The following is a 23,059-nucleotide window of genomic DNA, read 5'->3' on the forward strand; positions in this document are numbered from 1 at the left end:
ACGTGAACAAGTTTCGATGGCCCCGGCAACGGCTTTCAGCGGGCAACAATATGTTGTTGACCGGTAATAACAAAACAGGAAGTTATTTCCCGGAAATGTAAGTTTTTCAAAATCAAATAATAAAAAAATAATGAAATAATTGCTTCGCGTTCTTTGACAGTTTGTATATTACAAAATACTCATTGAACTGAATCTCAGGACATGTCAGGAGATCAGTGTGTTTTGTGGTCCCGCGCGGCAATGTTTCCCTCGGCTTCGACTCGGGAAACATCGCCGTCTCTCGGGACCACGAAACACACTGTTTCCCTTGCTCGGTCTCAGTCAATATAATTCAATGTATAACCGCTGAAGTCCGCTGCACCACTTAAAATGGTGAAAACGAAATCGAGGAGTTCTTGGTACGAGAATGCGGATTAAACCCAAGCAATGTATTTGTGGTATGTATGATAGCTCTAAAATAGCTAAAAACCACTCAGAATGACGTTAAATACCATAACAACAACGCAGGAGCAAAAGGTATGTTCAAATTTATTTGAAAAAAAAAACATTGCGTATTTTTTCGATCCATATACATTTACTGTAAATGCTCTCATACACACCACAAATACATTGCTTGGGCTGCCTGTGTATTGAGCTATGTGTGGGCTACCTGTGGTTTTGGGTTTCCTGTGGTCGACTGACAGGAAGTCACAGGACTCGGGGCCGAAGGATTTGCTAGCTTCTTGTTCTGATAAAGGAAAATTGACCGCTAGGAAACAGTTAAAACTTTATGGAGTGCCCAGAAGGTAAGTCAAACGTGTCTGCTTGAATGTAGTTGTACTTACTGAACAGAAACAATTGCTGGGCAATCTTGGAAGTTACGTCAAAGGGATTGAGAATGTCGAAACTGCAATAAGAAACCAGTTTATTCTACTCATGGGCTGTAGGAGAATATTTGGTTTGTGACGGGGGAAATGCTTGTTAGTAGACCAAATAAATCACTAATTACTCACTTGGATCTGTCTATCTATGTTTTATTGACTGTTACGTTAGTCTTCGATGAATAAACGTTCGTTTTACCTCCTTAGTTTCCGGGGGGGGGGGGGGGGGGGGGGCGGGGGTACTCTTGCCCGTTTAGGGTTAGGGATGTGCCGCTGAGACCTCTGAACCCTGACCCTGTTCCAGAGTAAAATTGCTGAAATTCATACCCTGTTCCAGAGCAAGATCGCTGAAAACCATACCCTGTTCCGGTATTGCGAAAATAGACACCCTGTCCCAGAGGAGTAGAGCGTGATTTCATATACCCTGTCTCAGAGCGAGCGCGATTTTATATACCCTGTTCCAGAGTAGAATCACTGAAAACCATACCCTGTTTGGTGGCACCAAAAATTTCTCTGTGGAGGGGTATGGATAATATTTTTGGTACTACACAATTTTAATAAATGTACTGTATGGCAAAGGGAAATGAGAAATGTATATCCCCCCCCCCCCCTCCCCCCAATGCCTGACCCATTACGTCAAATGCTACACAGGGATCCCAATGAAGGTTTGTTTGGTAACTCACTAGCTGATATATCACTTCTAGGTGACAAAGTAGTCAATGCCACTTATAACATAACTGTAAAGGACTCTGCACAAGTGGCTATAGGAAACAATGCATGTATCATCAAGTAAGTATACCAAACAACCCAATTAGTTTAATCAGATTTGACAACATTACACTACAATACGGTTAAACTTCACATGAAAACATGCACAGGTGGACAGATATGAGAGGCCAAGAGGCCAACAGGAGAAAAAAGCGGGATGGTAGTCCCAATTGACATTTTCCTGACTACAAAACAAGTAACTTCCTAAAATTTATTTCCTTTAGGGGAAAACTAGAAATTTATTACACCCAGGTTTATTTTGTGATGGTTGCCTGTATGATATACTCAGGCTAATTCTTACACCTTTGCATTGGTTTAGAATAGAATAGAATAGAACAGAATAACTGTTTTCCTGCCATAAAGCACTATGGTATATTAGTACATAATCACCCATGCTTCCATTACTTCTATCCAGTCTCTTCCATGCTGTTAGATTATTAGTCTTCAACTTCTTGCTCCCCAGTCAATGTTGTGCAAAATTTCATGTGTCTGAGTGAGAGAAGACATGCCATGTCCTATAAACCGTGAGCCATCCCTTTTTCATTAATTACTGGAGAATACTTTAGTTTCGAGTTCTCTTTACTCAGCCTTAGTCTCGAGTATATATTGAAATATTAAGCTCTTCAACCAAAACATTTTGCATTTTAATCAACTTGTATTGTTCCTTAGTATATACATTCCTTTTTATACAATGTACTTTATTAAAAGAAAGAGAGAATACATTTGTACGCAATCAAGGCTAAGTCTGAGCGATGCAAACTCAAAATGGGAGTATTGATCTTGCACCCTAAGATTGGCTCTACCAAGCTTTCAGGTCTCTGACCAGTCGACAGGGAAAGGATGCATCCAACACACAACCCTATTTTGAACCTGAAATCTACTTTATCTTTGTGAATTGTAGTCTTTGAAACTAAACAATGGAATGTTGTTTGTTTGTTGCTTGTAGTTACTGCACTACTGATAAGCCGAATGAAAAAGCTGTCTGTTCCATTCAAGGTAATAGTTAACATTGTGCTTTGAAAAAAAGAAAGACTGGATGCTGGTTGGTTGGATGGGTGGTTGGATGGGTGGATGGGTGGATGGATAATGGAAGGATGGATGGATGGATGGATGGATGGATGGGTGGATGGATGGATGGATGGATTGGTGGATGGGTGGATAATGGATGGGCGGATAAATGGATGGGCGGATGGATGGATGGATGGGTGGATGGATGGATGGGTGGATGGGTGGATGGATGGATTGGTGGATGGATGGATGGGTGGATGGATGGATGGGCGGATGGATGGATGGATGGATGGATGGATGGATGGATGGATGGATGAGCGGATGAATGGATGGGCGGATGGATGGATGGATGGATGGATGAATGGGTGGATAATGGATGGGTGGATGGATGGATGGGCGGATGGATGTATGGGCGGATGGATGGATGGGCAGATGGATGGGTGGATGGGTGGATGGGCGGATGGATGGATGGGCGGATGGGTGGATGGGTGGATGGGCGGATGGATGGATGGGCAGATGGATGGATGGGCAGATGGATGGATGGGCAGATGGATGGATGGGCGGATGGATGGATGTGTCTAAGATAAATGGAGGGACGTGATGGATGCATTGGATAGATGAGATGAATTGATGGAAATTAAAATAACAATCAAATACGAAGTGATGCATAGATAATACACTAATAAGCCTAGTGTCTTTTAAAACACCTATTTCCATACCAATAATAAAATCATTGTCATACACCCCAGTTTTTACAGAAAAATTGAAATCGTCAATCAAAAAGCAGACTGACTTCCAACCAAGACTAAGAAAAGACAAGAAAGTAAAGACCGATGATATCTTTACAAGTGTGACAATCCAACGTGGTCCAAAACACCAGTCCCAAGCAGACGAGAGCCATGGAAGCCGGAGCGCTAGCGAGGACCAATTTCAAGGTACACAGAGTAGCACTCTCTTACAAAAGAGTTCAGAAATTTTCATATTTCCGCAGAAAGACTTGTCATCAACAGCTGTCATGAACAATGGCAACCCCAAAAAAATTCTTACTGTTGGTAAACCAGGAATTGGAAAAACACTCTTCTGTCAAAAACTTGTCAGAGATTGGGCCCACGACCGATTGTTCCAGAGAGACGAATACCTCTCTGCACCGGATTTCCAGTTTTGCTACCTACTGACATTCCGTCAGTTAAGTCTCCTAGGAGACGAGACACTAAGTTTGCAGGAGATTTTGAACCGTTCGTCAACATTAGACGAGCAGTCAGTCATCGACGAAGCCATGTTTCACGACATAATGCAACACCCAGAGAAACTACTCCTAATCATCGATGGGTACGATGAGTACAAACATCGCGATGAAATCACTGGAGACTTCGAAACGAAATTCCCTAACGACCCTCACCAAAAAATGCCTGTTGCTGCCATCGTTGCCAAGCTCTTGAAAGGCAAGATGTTGCGAGAATGCGTTGTCATGGTGACTTCGCGACCTGGACAAGCGGAGAGACTCCTGGAAGAGAACGATTTTGAGGCCAAAGTTGAAATCTTAGGATACTCTTCTCAACAGGTTGTTGAGTACGTCAAGAAGTTTTTCAAGGGACATGATGGTGTTATGAATGCTGTACTTGAACACATCAAGACAAATGGAATCTTGGTAGGTTTTGCTCATATTCCTGTCGTCTGTTTCCTCATATGTTGTCTCTTGGAGTGGCACATGATTGGCTCTTACACCCGCCATAATCTGCCCATCACTTTGACCGATCTTTATCACCAAGTGACCATGATGTTCATCAAGAAACACCACACTCGCCTCAAGTACTCCAGAAGCAACGAAAGTGATGCCAAAGAGATACTGGATAAACTGGCTGAGCTTGCCGTTAGCTTGTCTCAGGAAGAAAGATTCATCTTCGACGAGGATGACTTGAGGAAGATGGACTAAAGCGACGAGGAAATAACTAACTTGAAAGAGAGTGGTTTACTTGACTGTTGTCCCGGTGTTAGGAGTTCTCCATTTGATGACGTTCCGCTAGAGTATTCCTTCACTCATCTCACGATACAAGAGTTCCTCGTAGCTCATTGTTTGGTCAAGAGGAAAGAGATCCCAGAAAAAGGCGGGAAAACTAGCGACGTCACGTTCCAGTTTATGGCTGGCTTGCTGTCTAAGGAAAAAGACGAACTGCTGATGGCAAAAGTTTTGGAGTGTGTGAAGCCGCTAAATGATATGTATGACCCCAAACGAGTGCTTATTTTGAAATGCTTACACGAATATAGAGACGTCGAACTAGCTAAACACACCATCTGTGATATATTTGATAAGTATTGTAATTCTCGAGGGATATGTGTATTTTATGAATTAACTGACATAGACTGTGTTTCAGTCTCGTTTTTGCTCGATGTCATCAGCATATTGAGCGAAGAACGAGCTAGCAATCCACCAACGTCGCCTACTGAAGATCTGAAAGACTCATTCACGCTTACCGCGTTTGGCCTTATCAACTCAAATCTAACATCCTCTGGTGTGAAACAACTCTGTAGTTCGTTCTCTTCTCAGCGCTCTATGTTTAGACTACAATTCTGTAACTGTGAGCTAAACGACGAATGTGTCAAGATAGTTTGTGAGATGTTACCGACCTCCAGAATAACTGGACTTTACCTGCCTTCCAACCATATCACCGACGAAGGCGTTCAACACATTTCTTCAGTAATCCGACAAAATAACGGATTTCCAGAGTATTTGAATCTTGCCAATAACAAGATAACTGAGAAATGCCAGGATGATCTTACAAGTCTTGTAAAACAGTACAGACCTGATGCAGAAATCATTCTTTACGTGGGGTCACGAAAAAGACGCTAGTTGACCCTCTTTCTTAATAAATCAATAAGTGAACTTTGGTTAGAGAGAGTCTAACCGTATCTTAACGACTCTGCGGAATGGACGGAACCGCTGTTATCTTGCCCACAGCGTAGGTCTATTATCATGTTTTAGAGCAACTTAGGCAGCAGCTTCTACTCAGATATTTTGAATACGACCTCCCGTATACAATAACAAATCCAGCCAACCGGGAGGTCCCCTTTATTCCAGGCACCCAGCCAATGAAGGCCTGGAAGCATTGAAAGTGAAGAAAATGGGCGTAATTGGGCTGGGGGGATGGGGGTGGGGAATGCTTAGATTTGAAAACCATCCATTAGCCTATAGCAAGAGAAAATGAACTAAGAGAAGGAATCCCCGTGTTCCATCATGTGCACACTTTGATGCTATTTTTAGAATCATTGATGCTATTTTTAACTCGTTACCATGCCCGCGCGATAATCATGCTTCCTTTAATGCCTCGTCTTAGGACACGAAAAGCGACAAAAACACAGGATTTTGTTTACTGCAAGACTAGAACCCGCCTACCCTCAAGAAATCAACCAATCAGGTTCTTCGCTCAAAATATCTCCAAGCTAAAAATAGCATCAAACTGTGCACATGATGGTTACAAGGCTATATAGGTAGGATTCCTTCTCTTAGTTCTTATTCTCTTGCCTATAGTATATATATTACTAAACTGAAGGTAAATTTGATTTACGAAGCGACGCCGGCGCTGCTTGGCACGGATAGCACAACGGTAAATACTCCGAGCGTACAGCCGATCCAAACCAGAAAAAAACGTTGGTTGGAAAAGTTTGCTTTTAAGATAAGTGAGCCCTATTTAGAATCTATTTAGAAACGAACATATAATTAGTGAACACGATTTAGTATTTACGAATTAGTGAAACAAACACACCGATATAAAACCCAAGCCGTTTGTCCTAGCGCCTTTGGTTACAAATTTAAAGTGCCTATCACCCTTCTGACAATATTCTCAGTATTGATTCTACATGGGGTAAGATGTTGAATAACCCGAAAAAATTACATAATTTGAGTCCGGCTTCTTGAAGTTATGAAGGTTTTTCCATGTCATATGCTAATGCTGTGACATATGAGAAGGCATTTATGGTTATTTGTTGTTCCTCGTAATTCGAAACACCGGCTTCTATGGGAAAACTAACTTGCAATCATTTCTATAAGAGTAATGGGGAACACAATGACGTATTTCAAATTTAATTTATCTGTACCAGTAGTGTTTTGTATATTAAATGATTACTCCGCATACGTCACAGCATTAGCATATGGCGTGGAAAAACCTTTATAACTTCAAGATGCCGCACTCAAACTATGTAATTTTTTCGGGTTATTCAACATCTTACCCCATGTAGAATCAATACTGAGAATATCGTCAGAAGGGTGATAGGCACTTTAAAGGTTTCTTCTGGTTTAAGGTTCCTTCTCGTTGGGTGCAAAATCACTCCAGTTCGAGTCTCTTAAACTTGCCTTTGTAGACCATTAAACCAGGTACACAAAGACCACAAACAACAACCATGACCCAGTTTATCCAGGCAACGTTCATACCAGGGAACATAAAGATAACTCCTAAAACTATTAAAATGATATTTGCTAGAATCAGTAGTAAAATGGTTGTCATTCCTTCGGCTATTGGGTAAACAGTCTCGACGGCCATCTCAAAGAAGAGAGGAGTCGTTGCATTGAAAAATAAACCACCAAAGATTATTGAAGAGAAGAGAAGTGGCTTGGAAAATGGGATGATTTTAGAGCAGGTTAAGGTGAACAGAAGCTGAGATATGGTTGTGCCAAGGAACAGTAATATAAGGACTGTCTTGGTATGACTCTTGACGTAATCTACCAATCTAAAAAACATTGACAAGAAATTAATACGAAGCATTCTTCCCTCCCTCGCACTTTTCCTCCATCCATTTATCTGACCCGATCTCAGTCTCCATTCGATCAATATCCTATCCCACTCAATCATTTAGCTACCAACACTTTTTTCTTTCATCCATCCATCCTTTCATCCGTCATCAAGTCCCTCCCTCCCTCCTTCCTTCCTTCCTTCCCTCCCTCCTTCCCTCCCTCCCTCCCTCCCTCCCTCCCTTCCTCCATCCCTCCCTCCATCTATCCATCAATCAATCATAATGTCAATGTCGACTCACCTGGCAATGATGGTACCAGAGAAGATCCCAGCCACCACAGAAGCAGTTCCAATCCAAGCAGCCAAAGACTCGCTAATCCCGAATGGTCGAACAGCTAAAGCTAACAACCCAAGCCACCCAAAGTAGATCCCAAAACTAATGCCAAAAAGAAACCCCAGATAAAGAAAACGGTAATCAGATATCAAAGTCTTAAATTCTTGTTTAGGTTCGTGTACCCTGTTGCTTGATGTCGCACAGGGAGGCAAAGGTGGCTCGTCGGGAAAATACACCAACACACAGACCAATAAAAGTGCACTTATACCTAACTGAATGCCCATGTACTCAGATAGGTTCGTGGTCATTTCGTCTATGTCGTATACCGTGTGGTTAGTGACAATGCTTTTCTGTATTGATGAAGGTATTGTCTCTACTCGCACCATGTTTGGACCAACTATAAAACCTAAAGCAAGACCAAAGTATGCCACTAGTGTTGAGATAGCTGTTGCAGTCGTACGCTCTTTTGGAGGGAACCACGTTGCGGAGATCGATGGAGGTGCTCCTAGTCCGACAGAAATGCTCAACATAGAGATGCATTGACCAGTGTTTAACAGGATGGTTCTTGCTAGTGGATCACTGGATGGAATAACTTGGAATACTTTGCCAGCAGTCAGTAGGAAAGCGCATGATATGACTGAAGCTCTCAGACCTGGCACGAGGAACAACGAAATAAATAAGTTATTTTGAACGGGGCTTATATCATGCAAGGGTGATTACAGCAGCTTAGTCCTGTTGTCTCGTGTTCTATTCCTATTGGGACATTCTTTTTACACGCTAAACTTCGTATACATGGAAAACTTCGTATATACATACTAAACTTCGTATACTTGCTACACTTCGTATACGTGACATGCTAAACTTCGTATACATGCTAAACTTCGTATATACATACTAAACTTCGTATACTTGCTACACTTCGTATATGTGACATGCTAAACGACACGGCTTAAAAACGCTGTGCGCATGCGCGAAAATCCGAAAAATAAAATGGCGGACGCTATCGCAGAATTTGTGCTTCAAAAACCTGCGACTTTGAATAATTTTTACAGCTTACTGGCAACCAAAATATCTAATTGATCAGTCACACTGTAATTCAAAAAGTACTTAGAGGGTGGCAGTGATGTTTAGAATGAGGTCAACATGATGGTTATCGAGATACGCTAAATTACTTTTTGGTACAAAAGTCGACAATTGTGAAACAAATTATTGTAGGTCATGTTTACGTTTTAGTCAAAAATAAGGTCGGATCAACAGAGATAAGCTTAAAATTATGATATTTTTAATCATTAATATCTGTTGTAAGTAACTGCAAATGGCCATTGAATTTGAAGTTCTGCCGTGCTAGATTTTCCCTTTCAAAATAATAAAATATTCGAAGTTAGACATATTAATAGTACAATCAACTATTGCTTATTCAACTGGGACAATTGTAATCTATATTAGATTTTATCATAAATTTATTTCATTGGAATTCTTCAGATGTAGTTATTAGTACTTGAAAAATAAAGTTCTTGGTGATAAAACGTACTCGTGGACAAGGAGACACCTGTTTCGAAGAGCTTGTTTAGAGGAACGCTAAGACCAAGGATAAAGGCTTTAGTCAATGATGAAATGTTGTGATACAAAGGATAAATGTCTTCTTTTACTTTGGAAATCATTTTTATGTATCTCTGATCCTCGACCTACCCAAGTTCAAGTCTTTAGTTAAAGGGTATTCACCAAAAGCTCGGCAAAGATATTGGAAGATTGTCTTTTAGTTTGTACTGAATAGGCTTCACATTTTTCTGCAAAATTTCAAAACTGACTTTTTTGTTCTGATGTTTTTTAAAAATCTAAAGTTTGTTTTATTGAATTATTTTTGAGTGACATACTAGATCTGAAATGTCAGAAAATATTAATAGTGACAATTTTTTCTGGTTCTTCCAATCTTGTTGATTCAAAAACTAGGTTTGGGTTTACCAATTTTCATAATAAAACTTTAAACAAGTTTTCAATGTGAAACTATTTCAGCCCTTTTTGTATCATCTTTTCACAAGTAGGTGCTGGAATATTCTACTATAGCTTTAACCTAGCTATTCTGCATCTTGAGGGTGTTAGACAGAAGGAATTGTTTCAATAATGCTATATAGAAAAATCATAACCTGAAAGTGGTTATCATTAATTTTAATAAACACATATACAATGGAATTAATAAACCAATTTCTTTTTTTATATTTTCAAAATATTTTCACAACAAAGGTCTCACCCTCAATATCACTTATAAGGAGCATTTCAGTTCTAGGTTTAGAATTGAAAACTGATTCAACAAAAGGAATTCATGATGAACCAGGAAGGTAGAGTGATGTAATCATCTTATGGGTGGGATACAATCATACTCCTAACAACCATCCTATCATTTAGTATTTTAGTGTATCAAAACAGTTGAAAATTGGAAGATGGGGTATATATTTATGAGGCAATGTGAGGGGAAAATAACTATTAGCAAAAAAAAGAACATGAAAAAACCCAATATTGTCTTTAGGAATTTTTCCAAGGCCTATTAATTAAAATTTGCAATTGTGTATCATAAGGGTGCTTACAGTGTATTCCTTTACTCTATTAAATACATTGTATCTTGGTAGATGGAAAATCTATCTACTTTGGTTTTTAACTTTGGTAATATCATAATTCTCAATTCTCAGAAAGGAGTAAATGTATTCTAATTATTATGATCTATAACAAACAACACATGCCACTAGGTGTACTAAATATAAAAGAACCTGCTTGTGCACCATATAGGTGGGTAAAAACAGGGCAAAACTACTGATTAAAACTACCCTAGACTGTTATGAAGGTTGACTGATGAAATACACAATGCAAATATAATGTCGAGATCACTTACCTTTACAACCAACAACATACGATTGAATCAACTAACAAAAACAAGGAATCTGATGTATACATGAAACACTACTACACTGTGAGGGAATTAGCATTTTGGATGAACCCAAAAGCAAATTATGCCACATAAAGGGCTTTCTAGTCAGATTGCAATGGATGTAGAATTTCATTATATTTAACTAAACATGGATGTGAATAAGCCAAAGATTCCAAATGTTGTTTCACCATGCTTATCTAAATGAGTACCTGATTATAACAGGTTTTTGATAAAACTCAGAACCTTGACAACTTCTGCTTGTCTATAAATGTAGCACTAACATTAAGTGGAAACAGTTTTAAAAGCTAACTTTTTTGTTTGTAGTTGTTTTAATATTCTCCTGTGCATGACTCAAATGTTTAAAGTCAAAGGAAAAAACATCCTAGCTAAACTGGCTGAAGATATGAGGAAGATCAAACTGAGTACTTTACATTAGAGATTTTCCCATATCTACTTAACATAAATATTAAAAACTTCTTCATTGATATTGTAGAAATATCAAAATTAAATGAAAAAAGTATGATTGCCATGCAAGCACAAATGAAGTGGCATTTGATTAATTGCTAATATTGAGAATAATAAAAACCCTTTCCCTAAAAAAATTATTATTTTTCTGAGGAAAATTAACAAATTTACGATGGTTGAGCGTGGTATGTCCTCTTATTTACCACGATATGACGTCAAAAGTTGGTCAAAATGTTATGGACTCACGAGGCGTAAGCCGAGTGGGTCCATAACTAATTTTGACCAACGTTTGGCGTCATATCGTGGTAAATAAGAGGACATACCACGCTAAACCATCGTAAATTTGTTTTTTACTACAAAACTCACAACTCTAGGAAATAGACTGCACGAAATCTTGCATGACGCCATTTGTTGGTATGGCCTCTTATTTACGACGTTTTTTAACCAATCAGCGCGCGAGAAAATTTACAATTGTGGTAAAAAATGCTTTTATCAATGGAATGTTCGCTTCTGCTTTCAGACTAGTTGAATGATAAATATTCCCATTGTACGTTGTTGTTTTTTCGCCAAGAAAAACCTAAAAGGAAGAATTATCTAGGAATCTAACACACGATATCGAAATTACAGCAACCCAGTTGAACAGATTTAACATAATAATTGGAGTAAAGCATGCTCATCTATAGTTTTGATTACATATTTTCAAATTTAAAGCACTCACGACTATATTTACATTATTATCTTGACAATCGAGCAGCATTTATAGGTCAGAACTTTGGAAAAGACTTAGAATAACGGCGCAATAATTGCATTTCTTCACTGTCTTTTTATTCAAATACATACACTTCGATGACTTGTTTTTGTCCGAATAAGACTGAAAACAATACAATTAACCATTCACATAAGATCAAGATACTCATCTGACTTGTTTTCTTTATCAATTATGGCATTTAATCCAGATATGTTAGTAAAAAAACTTCGATTTTCGGAAAAAAATAGCGCTCGACAAGAATTCTTTCTCTTCCGCCATTTTGAACTGACCGCCCGCGCTAAATTCAGCGGAAAACCACACTGCGCATCCTCAGTTAATATATTGGATTAACCAATCACGCGTTTTTAAGCCGTGTCATGCTAAACTTCGTATACATGCTAAACTTCGTATATACATACTAAACTTCGTATACTTGCTACACTTCGTATATGTGACATGCTAAACTTCGTATACATGCTAAACTTCGTATACTTGCTACACTTCGTATACGTGACATGCTAAACTTCGTATACATGCTAAACTTCGTATATACATACTAAACTTCGTATACTTGCTACACTTCGTATATGTGACATGCTAAACTTCGTATACATGCTAAACTTCGTATACTTGCTACACTTCGTATACGTGACATGCTAAACTTCGTATACATGCTAAACTTCGTTTTAGAGCTCTGGCGATAATTAGAGCTCTGGCGATAATAACAACCAAAAAAAAAATTAAATATCATTCAGTTGTTAATATAAATACCACTAAATTCTGCTAAATTCTGCTAATCCTATTGTTTTCTATTGTTTAATTAGCACTATTTACTACTAAATAGTGCAAAGTGTTGCACACTTTTAGTGTTTGTATTCTAGCAATTTTAGGTTATCATCTCTTGTTGTAAGTTAACTACCATTTTTTTGTTGCAAAATTGTCAGTTGACTTGGTACGGCTAGAAGACCGACACGAGAATTAGAGTTCTATATATCAGCCAGAGGTTGTTTTGAAAATCATTAGTGGATATGCTTGATTGAATTAAAAGATAGGAAAGTGTTAGAGGTAAAAAACACTTTGCTTTAGGACGCTTCTTAAAACTATCCTTTAAAAAAAACTGGGATCCTCGTTTTTTTCGACTCACCTCTTGGTGTTTGAAAATCGGATGAAATAATCGTTTATATATTTGACATATTACTTTAAAAATATGCCAAATTGATCCCTGTGAAGGCAACGATAACAGTCTTACCTTTTTTATCCATCATCCATATAGACGGTCCAGCACTTACAAGCATACACAATGGAGCCCAACTAGTTATAAAGATAACCTGCCAGTTTTTCCATCCAAAAATAATCTTACAAGGTTCAGATATCGGTGTCCACGTATTGAAAGTCAAGTTGCAAATCAAAGCGATTGCTGTATACACAGAGAGAATATACCATCGCCTCTTGTATAGTTGATACTTGTTTGCTTGGAGGCAGTCTTCGGAGCTGGTTTCTGACGACTCGATTAATGGTGAATATTCCTTCTTGTTCATAGTTCTTTTACCAAACTGTCTGTGATCACCTACTAATCTTGCTCGAAGACAAGTCAACCTCTCTTCCCTAAGTCTATAGCTTTACTCCAGCAATGCACTGTAGAAAGTAGTCTTATTTGCCACTTGTCTTGCAATTAAAATCAGAATTTTTATTCACTTCATGAATATGTATTATATTAACAGACATTAAGTTATTTGTGACCATGACCACTCTAAGAAGTCAAGGGTATGCGTACATGCCCAGGGGACGTAGTCAGAATTTTCCGAAGGGGGAGGGGGACAATTTCAAAATTCCGCCATTTTGTTTGAGCATCTGAAACACGGAACAAAAAAGCTTTTCGCTTTACGTTTTATTAGAAATAAATTAACAAAATTAAAAATAACCGTATAATTTCTATAGAGGCCACTAATTGCTATAATTGCTATAGCCGACTGCTGTTAGGTAGTGAGAATCTGAAGCAAATCAGGATCACTTCCCTTGCTTTTTCCTTTGTGTTTTGAATTGAAAAATAGTACAATCACGAGGCAGAACTTATTACGATTTTGAGACGGCAAAACCACAAAATATGGACAGCTAGTTGGGAGAAAATACACAATTTCTGACTCTGAATTTTAGCACCAAAGTGTTCCTCAAATATCAAACTATAAATGTATGACATATATATTTGCCGACAAAGTGCAATTCGAAGTCTTCGAAATTGCAACTGTCATCTCATAAATTTAGTACGCTTACATCTTCACTAACTGTACGTTTGGGCCGCCTGTGGCCCAATGATTCAAAATATCCATCACGAGATGATCACGAGGTATTGCGTGACAATCGTGACATTCAAAACGGCATTGTATGATCCTCCTTACCTGATGTACAACGATGAATCACCAGAATGAAAATTCACCTTTAATACCGACAGTCACAGTGAAATCCAAATACAGTTCCGTTAATAATATTGACGACAATCACAGTTATAGCAATTCTTCTATTTCAAGATTCAAAATTTACAAAAGACGATGGTATATACTCTCGATGTATACAGTCATTGCTTTGACGTGTAACCTTGATTGGAATACTTGGGGACCAATATCTCAGGCTTGTAAGATACTCTTTGGATGGGGGAATTGGCAGGTTTTGTTTCTCACAAGTTGGTCTGCCATTTCTATTATTGTGAGTGCTATTCCTTCGACATGGGTGATGAATGAGAAAGGTAGGTCTTTCTATGCTATGGCTGGCTTTCACTTCACTTCTTTTCATCAGCTAAATCGCAAGTTTTCAATAGGATTTTTTGTGGTTGACAGCACATGGTGGTCAGTGTTTGACCACCATTTGGAGCAGATAACGAGATTCAAAAACTTTTATCAGCTGATCAAAATAGATTGAAACAGGCAGTGACAGTTTCTTACCCAGTCGTTTAATTTGCGCGCATTTTTCGCCTTATCATATCAGTGGCGGATCCAGGACTTTAAGAGGGGGGTTCATTTTTGCAAATCTCGGCACAACAATAACGTTCTCTTGCATCATCATTTTTCCCATGAGGCACATCACTGGCCTAGGGGCACTCCTGATAAGGATAACCTATCCATCAAAAAGCGGACCTACCGTACTTTTATTTATTTATTTGAAAAATTAAAAAAAATAAAAAATCCAAGGTGCCAGCCGGTGGGGGGGGGTCATTTGCACCCAATGAACCCTCCCTAAATCCGCCAAAGCATATTCCACCATTGCGATTAGGAGGAGAAGAAAACGTAAGCAGTTACATCAGTTCTTATATCACTAGAATATGAGACGTTCTCCTACAAAACAATAACCTGATTATGATCGTTGAAAAAAATCATTGTTTTCGATCGTCAGGTCTAAGAAAATCAGTCATTTTATGCACTTTCCTACTGACTGCTGGCAAAGCATTCCAAGTTATTCCATCCAGTGATCCACTAACAAGAACCATCCTGTTAAACATTGGTCAATGCATCTCTATGTTGAGCACTCCTGTCGGACTAGGAGCACCTCCATCGATCTCCGCTACGTGGTTCCCTCCAAAGGAGCGCACAACTGCGACAGCTATCTCGACGCTGTTCGCCTACTTAGGGGTAGCTTGTGCGTTTGTTGTTGGTCCCTATCTTGTACCTATTACTAAAAGAGTACACATCGGCAGTGTCGATGTTGCTTTCACTAACCACACGGTATATGACATAGAAACAATGACCACGAACCTATCTGAGTACATGGGCATTCAGTTAGGTATAAGTGCACTTTTATTGGTCTGTGTGTTGGTGTATTTTCCCGACAAGCCACCTTTGCCTCCCTGTGCAACGTCCAGCAGTAGGCAACACAGCTATGTAACGAGCGTCAAGAAACTAGTGGTGAATGGACCGTATCTCTACCTTGGGCTTATCTTTGCCATGAGTTATGGGGTGTATGCTGGGTGGATGGCTGTGCTTTCTTTGGCAGTAAAACCGTTTGGTATTGATGAGTATCTTTCTGGCTGGCTCGGATGTGCTGCTGTCGTAGCTGGGATTTTATCCGGTGTGTGCCTTGCAAGGTAGGGAATTGAATCATCGATGATGATGGTGGAGGGGGTGGAGAATGTGGTCATGGGTGATGATGGTGGGGGTGGCGTGGCTGTACGTTGTCACAGTTGATGGTGGTTTTTTGTGCAAGCTATGTTCATAGATGATGGTGACGGTGGCTGTGGTCATAGATGATGATGTTGGTTGTGGTTGTGGTTGTGGTCATGGATGATGATGTTGGGGGTGGTTGTGGTTTTGGGCATGGATGATCGTGGTGGTGGAGGTGGCTGTGGTCATGCATTATATGGTGATGGTGATAAAGAAAACGGTACTGAGATCGTACTTTTATATCATTCAACAGAGTAGTGGATTATATAAAGAGTCATACCAAGACAGTCCTTATATTACTGTTCCTTGGCACAACCATATCTCAGCTTCTATTTACCTTAACCTGCTCTAAAATTATCCCATTTTCCAAGCCACTTCTCTTCTCTTCAATAATCTTTGGTGGTATATTCTTCAATGTAACGACTCCTCTCATGTTTGAGATGGCCGTGGAGACTGTTTACCCAATAGCCGAAGGTCTGACGGCCATCCTTCTTCTTTGCATTGGATATTCAGTCTATCTGATAATAATAATAACATTCATGTTCCCTGTTATGAACGTTAAATGGATTAACTGGGCTACAGTCATTCTGAACGGTCTTTGTGTGCCAGGGTTAATGGTGTACAAAAACAAGTTTAGGAGACTTGATCTCGAATAACGTTATTCCCATCAGCTATATTTCTGATGGTTTGTATTAATGTAACCTGGATGTATAGCATACCTTAGGATTGGGGAGATAGAAGAAGAGATAAAGGAATGTGTGTAGGGTGGGAGAAAGGCGAGCGCTATCTTTACGTACGTACACCGGGAAATATTCTTATACGATTTTCTTAGAAAATCTTCTTATAACCTGGATATATAGCAGACTTTAGGATTAGGGAGATAGAGGAAGAGATAGAGGAGTGTGTGTTGGGTGACCCATGGGAGAAAGGCGAGCGCTATCTTTACGTACGTCCACCCGGAAATATTCTTATACGATTTTTTTAGAAATAAAAAAGAAGCATAAACAAGATTGGGATATTTAGATCAATATGGTAATGAGAAGTAAGATCGAAAATATGGGAGTTCTACAAAAGAGAACTTTTTTCACCTAGCTTCCTATGCTCAAAATATTTCACTCATCAAAATAGCAGAAACACACATCATGCAGATAGGCTACCTGATCAAACCAAAGGAGGTAACCGTTAGCATATGCTTAGCTTCGTTGGATATATTACCTGATTACCACAGGGGGCCCAATCTTGGTGTTAGTGAACATTTAGGGGAGAGGGGGGGGGGGGGGGGTGGATAGGAATCGCACCGGCTATATAAAAGCTTCTGTTTCAATTTTTGTACAGCAGGCTCTCTGTGGTCACGTTACCAAGAAGTTCTGAGTTTTCCTTCAAGTCTTCTCGATCGTATAAGGAATATAAAGACATGCCTTATAACGCTACGCCAATTGAAGGAACACAAAAGAAATTACTCCGTTAATTTAACGCATGATAGAATTTCTTGAACATCGTTCATGTGGGCTCCCTGTGACAATACAATACAATACAATACAATATAATACAATTTTATTTGGCACCTTATACTAATAGTACATGAGTGTTTGATTCCAAATATATTATAGGTATATATATATACTATGTATTAGGTAATTTTCTTATTTCATTTTCACGTATCAGCATACAGTGATGAATGTATGCTGATATGGCTCTTTGTAGAGACGCTGATTTTGAATTTATTAAGAACATAAAACCACTGTCAGCGCTCATATTGTTGAAATTAATGCTGGTGTTTTTTTCTTTGAACTCTCTTAAGTCGTTCCTATGAGAGTCATATAGTGGACACCAAACTAGAAAGTGTTTTTCGTTTTCTACTCCCGACTTACACACTGGGCAAATCCTTTCATCGTAAATGAGATAAGGCCTCTTATACCTCCCCGTTTCTACTTCAAGCTTATGGTTACTAATTCTTAATTTTGTAAGCGCCACTCTGTGCTTAATATTGGTGACTCGACTTAAATATTCTTCAAAGTTATAATCCGTTTTGAACTGACGAAAGACTCTGAGTTTATTTTTATGTCTGTCGTCTTTCCTTTCATCATTGTGGAGATTACTCCATAAAATTCGCCTCTCAATGTCATATATTCTTTGGGTTATTATTTTTCCATATTCATACCATCTTGGAGAAAGTTCATTTTGTTTCATCCAAATTATCCCCAATCCGAGTTGTTCTAAAGTAGTTTTAATTTTTATGCTCCAAAAGGCTTTTTTAGTTTCATTTTTAATATTTTGGTAGACTTCGGCTGAAAGTTTTTTTGGGTGTAGTTCCGACTTTATAATTTTATGCCAGAATTTAAAGCTTTTACTGCATGCTTTGCATTTTAGCGGAAACCTTCCTAACTCAGCTCTGCATGCAAGGTTACTAGCATTCTTTGTCACCTTGAGGAGCATTTTGCAAAATTTCAAATGAACAAGTTCCATGGGCTCTTGGTCTTTGGTGCTTAATGTTTCGATACCCCATATCTCACTTGCGTATAGAAGTATTGGTGTAACAAGCGAGTCAAACAGTTTTATAGTTAATTTGATATTGGATGTGAAAAATTCACCCATTTGTTTTTTCATCTGAAATAGTGCCTTTAATGCAGCTTTTTTTAATTCTTGTTTTGCAAACGTAAAGTTTCCAAAGGTTGTAAAATTTAATCCTAAATATTTATATGATTTAACTTTTTCTAGTTTAAATTTGTTCAAATAGAATTGGAAGTTATTCATTGTCTTCCCTGTATTATTGAAAACCATCACTTTTGTCTTTGTTATATTAACTGTTAAGCCTGATTGTTCACAAAATGCCTCTAGCTTGTCGAGATAATTCTGAAGCCCTTTAGCAGATTTAGAGAACAGAACCAGGTCATCTGCATATAAAAGAGTACTAATCGGTTTGCCATTCAACATTACATCATTGTTGTTACACGAATTTAATGAGTCAGGCAGATCGTGAAGATATAAATTAAATAACGTAGGGCTCAGCATACAACCTTGTGTAACACCCATATAACAGGAAAATGTCGGAGAAATGTGTCCATTTACTTTGATTGCTGATTGATCAGTGGAATACATCGATTGTATCACTCTTAGAAAATTTCCATTTATACCAACATTTTCAAGTTTTGCCATTAATTTTTTCCTTGGGATGCAGTCAAACGCTTTTTGAAAATCTACAAAGCAGGAAAAAGGAAATTATTTTTCTTCCGTGGCTTACTTTTAACATATTTATCGATTACAGATTTCAGAATAAAAATACTATCTGTTGTTCCGTGCTTTTTTCTAAACCCACCCTGTTCCTGTTTAATTATATTATTCGTAGTTAGGTAATCATAGAGCCGTTTGTTAAGTATTGCCGTAAAAACTTTGCCAATTGCAGAAAGGAGTGTTATTCCACGGTAATTTTCAGCTTTCGTTGGATCGTCCTTTTTATGCAATGGAACAATATATCCCAGATTCCATGAAGAGGGAAACTTTCCGTTGTCTAGGATTTTATTGAAAATTACCGTTAGGTGTCCTTTTAGTGCTTCCTTTCCCGTTATCAATAGCTCATTTGGAATATTATCAGGACCGGGAGCTTTATGTTTCTTTAGGTTACTTAGAACTTCATATACTTCTTGGTCTGTAATGGAAAAATCTAATTCCCCTTGACTTTGCGACTGTTCTAAGGTCTCCGTAGTATTTACTGCAGATGTCTGGGAGCTATTAAGCGTCTTGAAGTGATTAAATAAGTCCTTTTCGTTTGCTCGACAGGAGTTTGCATTTTTTGCTTTGCCTACATTAAAAAGTTGTTTCAAAGACTTCCAGGTGGATTTCGAATCTTTGAGGTCAAGGTTCATTAATTTTGAATTGAAATATTTGTTTTTCTTACGTCTACACATGCTTCGAAAGGACCTTTTATGGGTATGTAGATTCCTACGAAGTTGTTCATTATTTGGATTCCTACAAATTTGTTTTCCAAGAGATCGAAGATTTTTCTTTTCGTTTTCACATTCTGAATCAAACCACTTTTGTGAATCTGTATTTTCTTTAAATGCTTTAGTTTGTTTAGTTAGGGAACAAAGACCTGCTTCTGTTCCTATGCTTGTTACGGTTTCAGTAAATGCCTTAACCATTGAGTCTACATTATCTGCGTTTTCTATTGATTCGCGTAGCGTTGCTTGTATTTCTGTAGTGCTTAAAATGTTTTGTAATTTATCGATATATCCAGTATGCCACTTTAAGCTAGAAATTGTCGAAAATTCCCTATTTTCTTCTCTTTCTTTGTTTCCACTGTTTTTTTTGGGAAAGTTGGATTTCTATTCCATAAGAAATATGACAACGATCGGATAGATCTGGCATTAGTGGATTATCCTTCAAAAATCGAGCTTTTTCAAATAGATTTGTACTCCCGATTACATAGTCGACTAGACTATTTCCCTGTATCGAAAACAAGTCTTTTTGCCCGTCAAGTCACCAACAACCCTTCCATTAAAGATTCGTAAATTGCAAGCCGTGCAAATATCTATTAGGCATTTACCCCTTTTATCGACGTTCTCTTTGTCTTTAGAGTACCTTTTCATTTGATTGTCAATGAGATAATCATCAGGTAAATTAAGGTACTTACTGTCATCATCATTTATGTATTCCTGGATTTCCCCAGTTCGTGCATTAAAGTCGCCTTGTAGAATGACTTCACCTTTAGTTGAAAAATTAATTATATCTAGTTCTATATCCTGCAATATATCTTCATCATTCTCTTTAGCATAATTATTTGGGCTTAGGTAAATTGTGCCTACGTATATGTCATTTGTTAGATGGAAAAAGTCTTTACTTATTCTACACCAAATAACATTTTGATTAGACGTCGGTATATAGGAAACGCCCTTGCTGATTCTATTGTTTATATATAGTGCTATTCCTCCAGCATGGCGGTTTCCTGTTTTGTCACGACATTTTGTATAGTATTTATAGTCTTCTAATTTCAAGTCAGAATCAAGGCTGGCGTGTGTTTCTACAATGCCAAAAATATCATGGCTATTAATTATATTGTTAACCTCTTTTAGCTTCAATTTGTTTCCAAGATTTTTGCTGTAATGCCCATGCAAATTCCAGAGTCCTAATCTTAAGGCCCCCGGCATTTGAAACAAATTTAAGCAAAAATTCTACGTTTTAAATTCTATAGAAAAAAAAAGTATATATATATCAATAAGTAAATAAATTACTAAACCTGACCCTGCACCAACTGATCTATGACCTGCAGAAAGTTCTTTATCAATTCATCATTCTTTTCAGAGGTTGGCTTCTGGATTAAATCTATAGGTTTCGCGATGTCCCATGGTGACGATACCTCAGGCTGTGAATCTTGAAGGTGAACTCTAGTGCTTTGTTGCTCTTGCCTGCGTCTGCGGCTATATGAAATGTTTCTTTTCTTGAGCCCCAAATTAAATTTTAAGTTGCTGACGAGCTTTCTAACTCCAATCTGGTTGTTAAGATGTATATGGTCATAGAAGACTTCTGCATTCAGTGTCCCATCTCGATTGCAAGCGACTCTAGTGTTGTCAATATATATCACATCATCTGAATTCTTCGATTGCACGTTACGTCATCGCGGCCATGTTGGTACCAATTAACAAAAGATTTCTCATTAGCATCCATTGATAACGGTACCACGATGGCCGCCATGCTTTTGTCTTTCGACTCTCTTGGGAATGCTTGCAATCCATCAATAGCTGCATCGGTTATATAGCTCTGTATTTATGTTAAAGATCTCAATGTTTTTCTGTTCATCCCGTGGGGTATATATGATACTTGAGAGCCCAATTTTACTTGAAGGCCATAAACTTTGTACTTGTGATATGGCTGTACTTAGATTTTCTACTACATTTTCATTGTACAGCTTCCCAATGTCATTTGTTCCTGTATGGATGATTATGAACTCGTAGTTGGTGTTATCTTCTATGTTGTTCAAATGTCTCAGAAGCTCTCTTGTACCGCCTGCGATGTACTGCTTATTAACATATCTATTTGGCGCAAACTTGTCTTGCCTTACTCCTCTAAGCATGGAATCACTTAGGATAAGGATTGGTCCTTTTTCATCTTGTTGTGGATGCGAATCTTGTTTACTTTGTTCTTCATCAGTATGCTGATGGCTTTCATTGTTAACTTCATTGCTATTGTTTTGTTCTGCACCGTTCGACTTTATTGATGTGTTTGAAGGTGGAACATCATTCCTGTCATTCTCTTGAAGTGCGTCAAATCTGTTTTCAGTCTCTACTTGATAATAAATTATTTGCGACTTATCTGTCGATTCATCATTATCGTCGTCGTCAGTATCATCATCATCTTGTTCTCTAGTCGAGTTTAATTTCTCTGATAGTTCCAATAAGGATCTGTCGGCCTCTTCTAACTTCTTTAATTATTCAGTTTTTTGGCGTACTTGGTCATTCTTTTGTTGAAGTCGCTTAATTGGTTCTCTAGGGATTTGATTTTTTTGTCGTATTCGGTTTTAAAATCTTCTACGAGATTATTCAAAAATATCTTAATTTCTCCAATCCAAGACTTTGCTTTTTGCTCTAAATCTTTTAGCTCTAAGGAAAGTTCATTCACCTCTATGGTGTTTTTTGTTATTTCTTTTTCGAACTTCCCATTGATCTCCTTTTGAGCATTCATCTCTGCTTCGAGCTTTTCATAACGGTCATCATGGCCGTTGACAATTTCTTCCTTCTCCCCTGCAATTTCTGTCATCGTCAAATCGTCTACGGGGTTTTGCGATTCTTGAACATTATCATGCTCTTCTTGTATTATTTGCGAACTTCTATTTTCCTGGTTCTTCGCAGCCAGTTCTTGCAATTGCTTCTCTAAAGCTTCTTTAGCTTCGTCTTCGTCATTGAACTTTTTTAAGCAGTGTTTGCCAGGCCTATCAAGCTCCAGGAAATCGTCATAGCTTTCTAATAGACCTGCTTCAAATTTGTTAGTCCAAAGATAAAACTTCCTGCTGGCCATAGCTATAGATTAGAGCATGATCAAAATTTAGCCGAGAGTAATCTCAGTCGACCTCATGCATCCGTCCGTCGCGTCG

General features: G+C 38.3%; 4 protein-coding genes across 4 annotated transcripts; 2 read left to right on the forward strand and 2 right to left on the reverse strand.

Moving 5' to 3' along the window:
* The first annotated feature begins 672 nt into the window (after nt 1–672).
* On the forward strand, nt 673–7,113 carry LOC116286915 (protein NLRC5). The gene is made up of 4 exons (XM_031693508.2): nt 673–785; nt 1,565–1,649; nt 2,575–2,624; nt 3,386–7,113. Exons 1-4 carry the CDS (start codon nt 770–772, stop codon nt 4,567–4,569), a joined length of 1,335 nt encoding a protein of 444 aa, XP_031549368.2. The 5' UTR covers nt 673–769; the 3' UTR covers nt 4,570–7,113.
* On the reverse strand, nt 6,956–13,529 carry LOC116286918 (solute carrier family 49 member 4-like). Its single transcript, XM_089026554.1, has 3 exons — nt 13,077–13,529; nt 7,662–8,346; nt 6,956–7,358 (listed from the first exon to the last, which is right to left on the reverse strand). The coding sequence occupies exons 1-3, from the start codon at nt 13,363–13,365 to the stop codon at nt 6,956–6,958; spliced, it is 1,377 nt and encodes a 458-aa protein (XP_088882680.1). The 5' UTR covers nt 13,366–13,529.
* Nucleotides 13,530–14,046: 517 nt separating this feature from the next.
* Nucleotides 14,047–16,983, forward strand: LOC116286916 (solute carrier family 49 member 4-like). Its single transcript, XM_031693510.2, has 3 exons — nt 14,047–14,567; nt 15,212–15,899; nt 16,229–16,983. The coding sequence occupies exons 1-3, from the start codon at nt 14,237–14,239 to the stop codon at nt 16,629–16,631; spliced, it is 1,422 nt and encodes a 473-aa protein (XP_031549370.2). The 5' UTR covers nt 14,047–14,236; the 3' UTR covers nt 16,632–16,983.
* A 448-nt stretch (nt 16,984–17,431) lies between these two features.
* LOC148912802 (uncharacterized) lies at nt 17,432–23,044 on the reverse strand. Its single transcript, XM_089026300.1, has 6 exons — nt 22,418–23,044; nt 21,715–22,331; nt 21,214–21,570; nt 20,519–20,677; nt 19,506–19,774; nt 17,432–17,488 (listed from the first exon to the last, which is right to left on the reverse strand). Exons 1-6 carry the CDS (start codon nt 22,981–22,983, stop codon nt 17,432–17,434), a joined length of 2,025 nt encoding a protein of 674 aa, XP_088882426.1. The 5' UTR covers nt 22,984–23,044.
* Between the last annotated feature and the right edge of the window lie 15 nt (nt 23,045–23,059).

The sequence above is a fragment of the Actinia tenebrosa genome, unplaced genomic scaffold (genome assembly GCF_029948245.1).
Source record: "Actinia tenebrosa isolate PJP-AT-01 unplaced genomic scaffold, QUT_ActTen_1.0 PGA_scaffold10__47_contigs__length_13832649, whole genome shotgun sequence".
NCBI classification, from domain to species: domain Eukaryota; kingdom Metazoa; phylum Cnidaria; class Anthozoa; order Actiniaria; family Actiniidae; genus Actinia; species Actinia tenebrosa.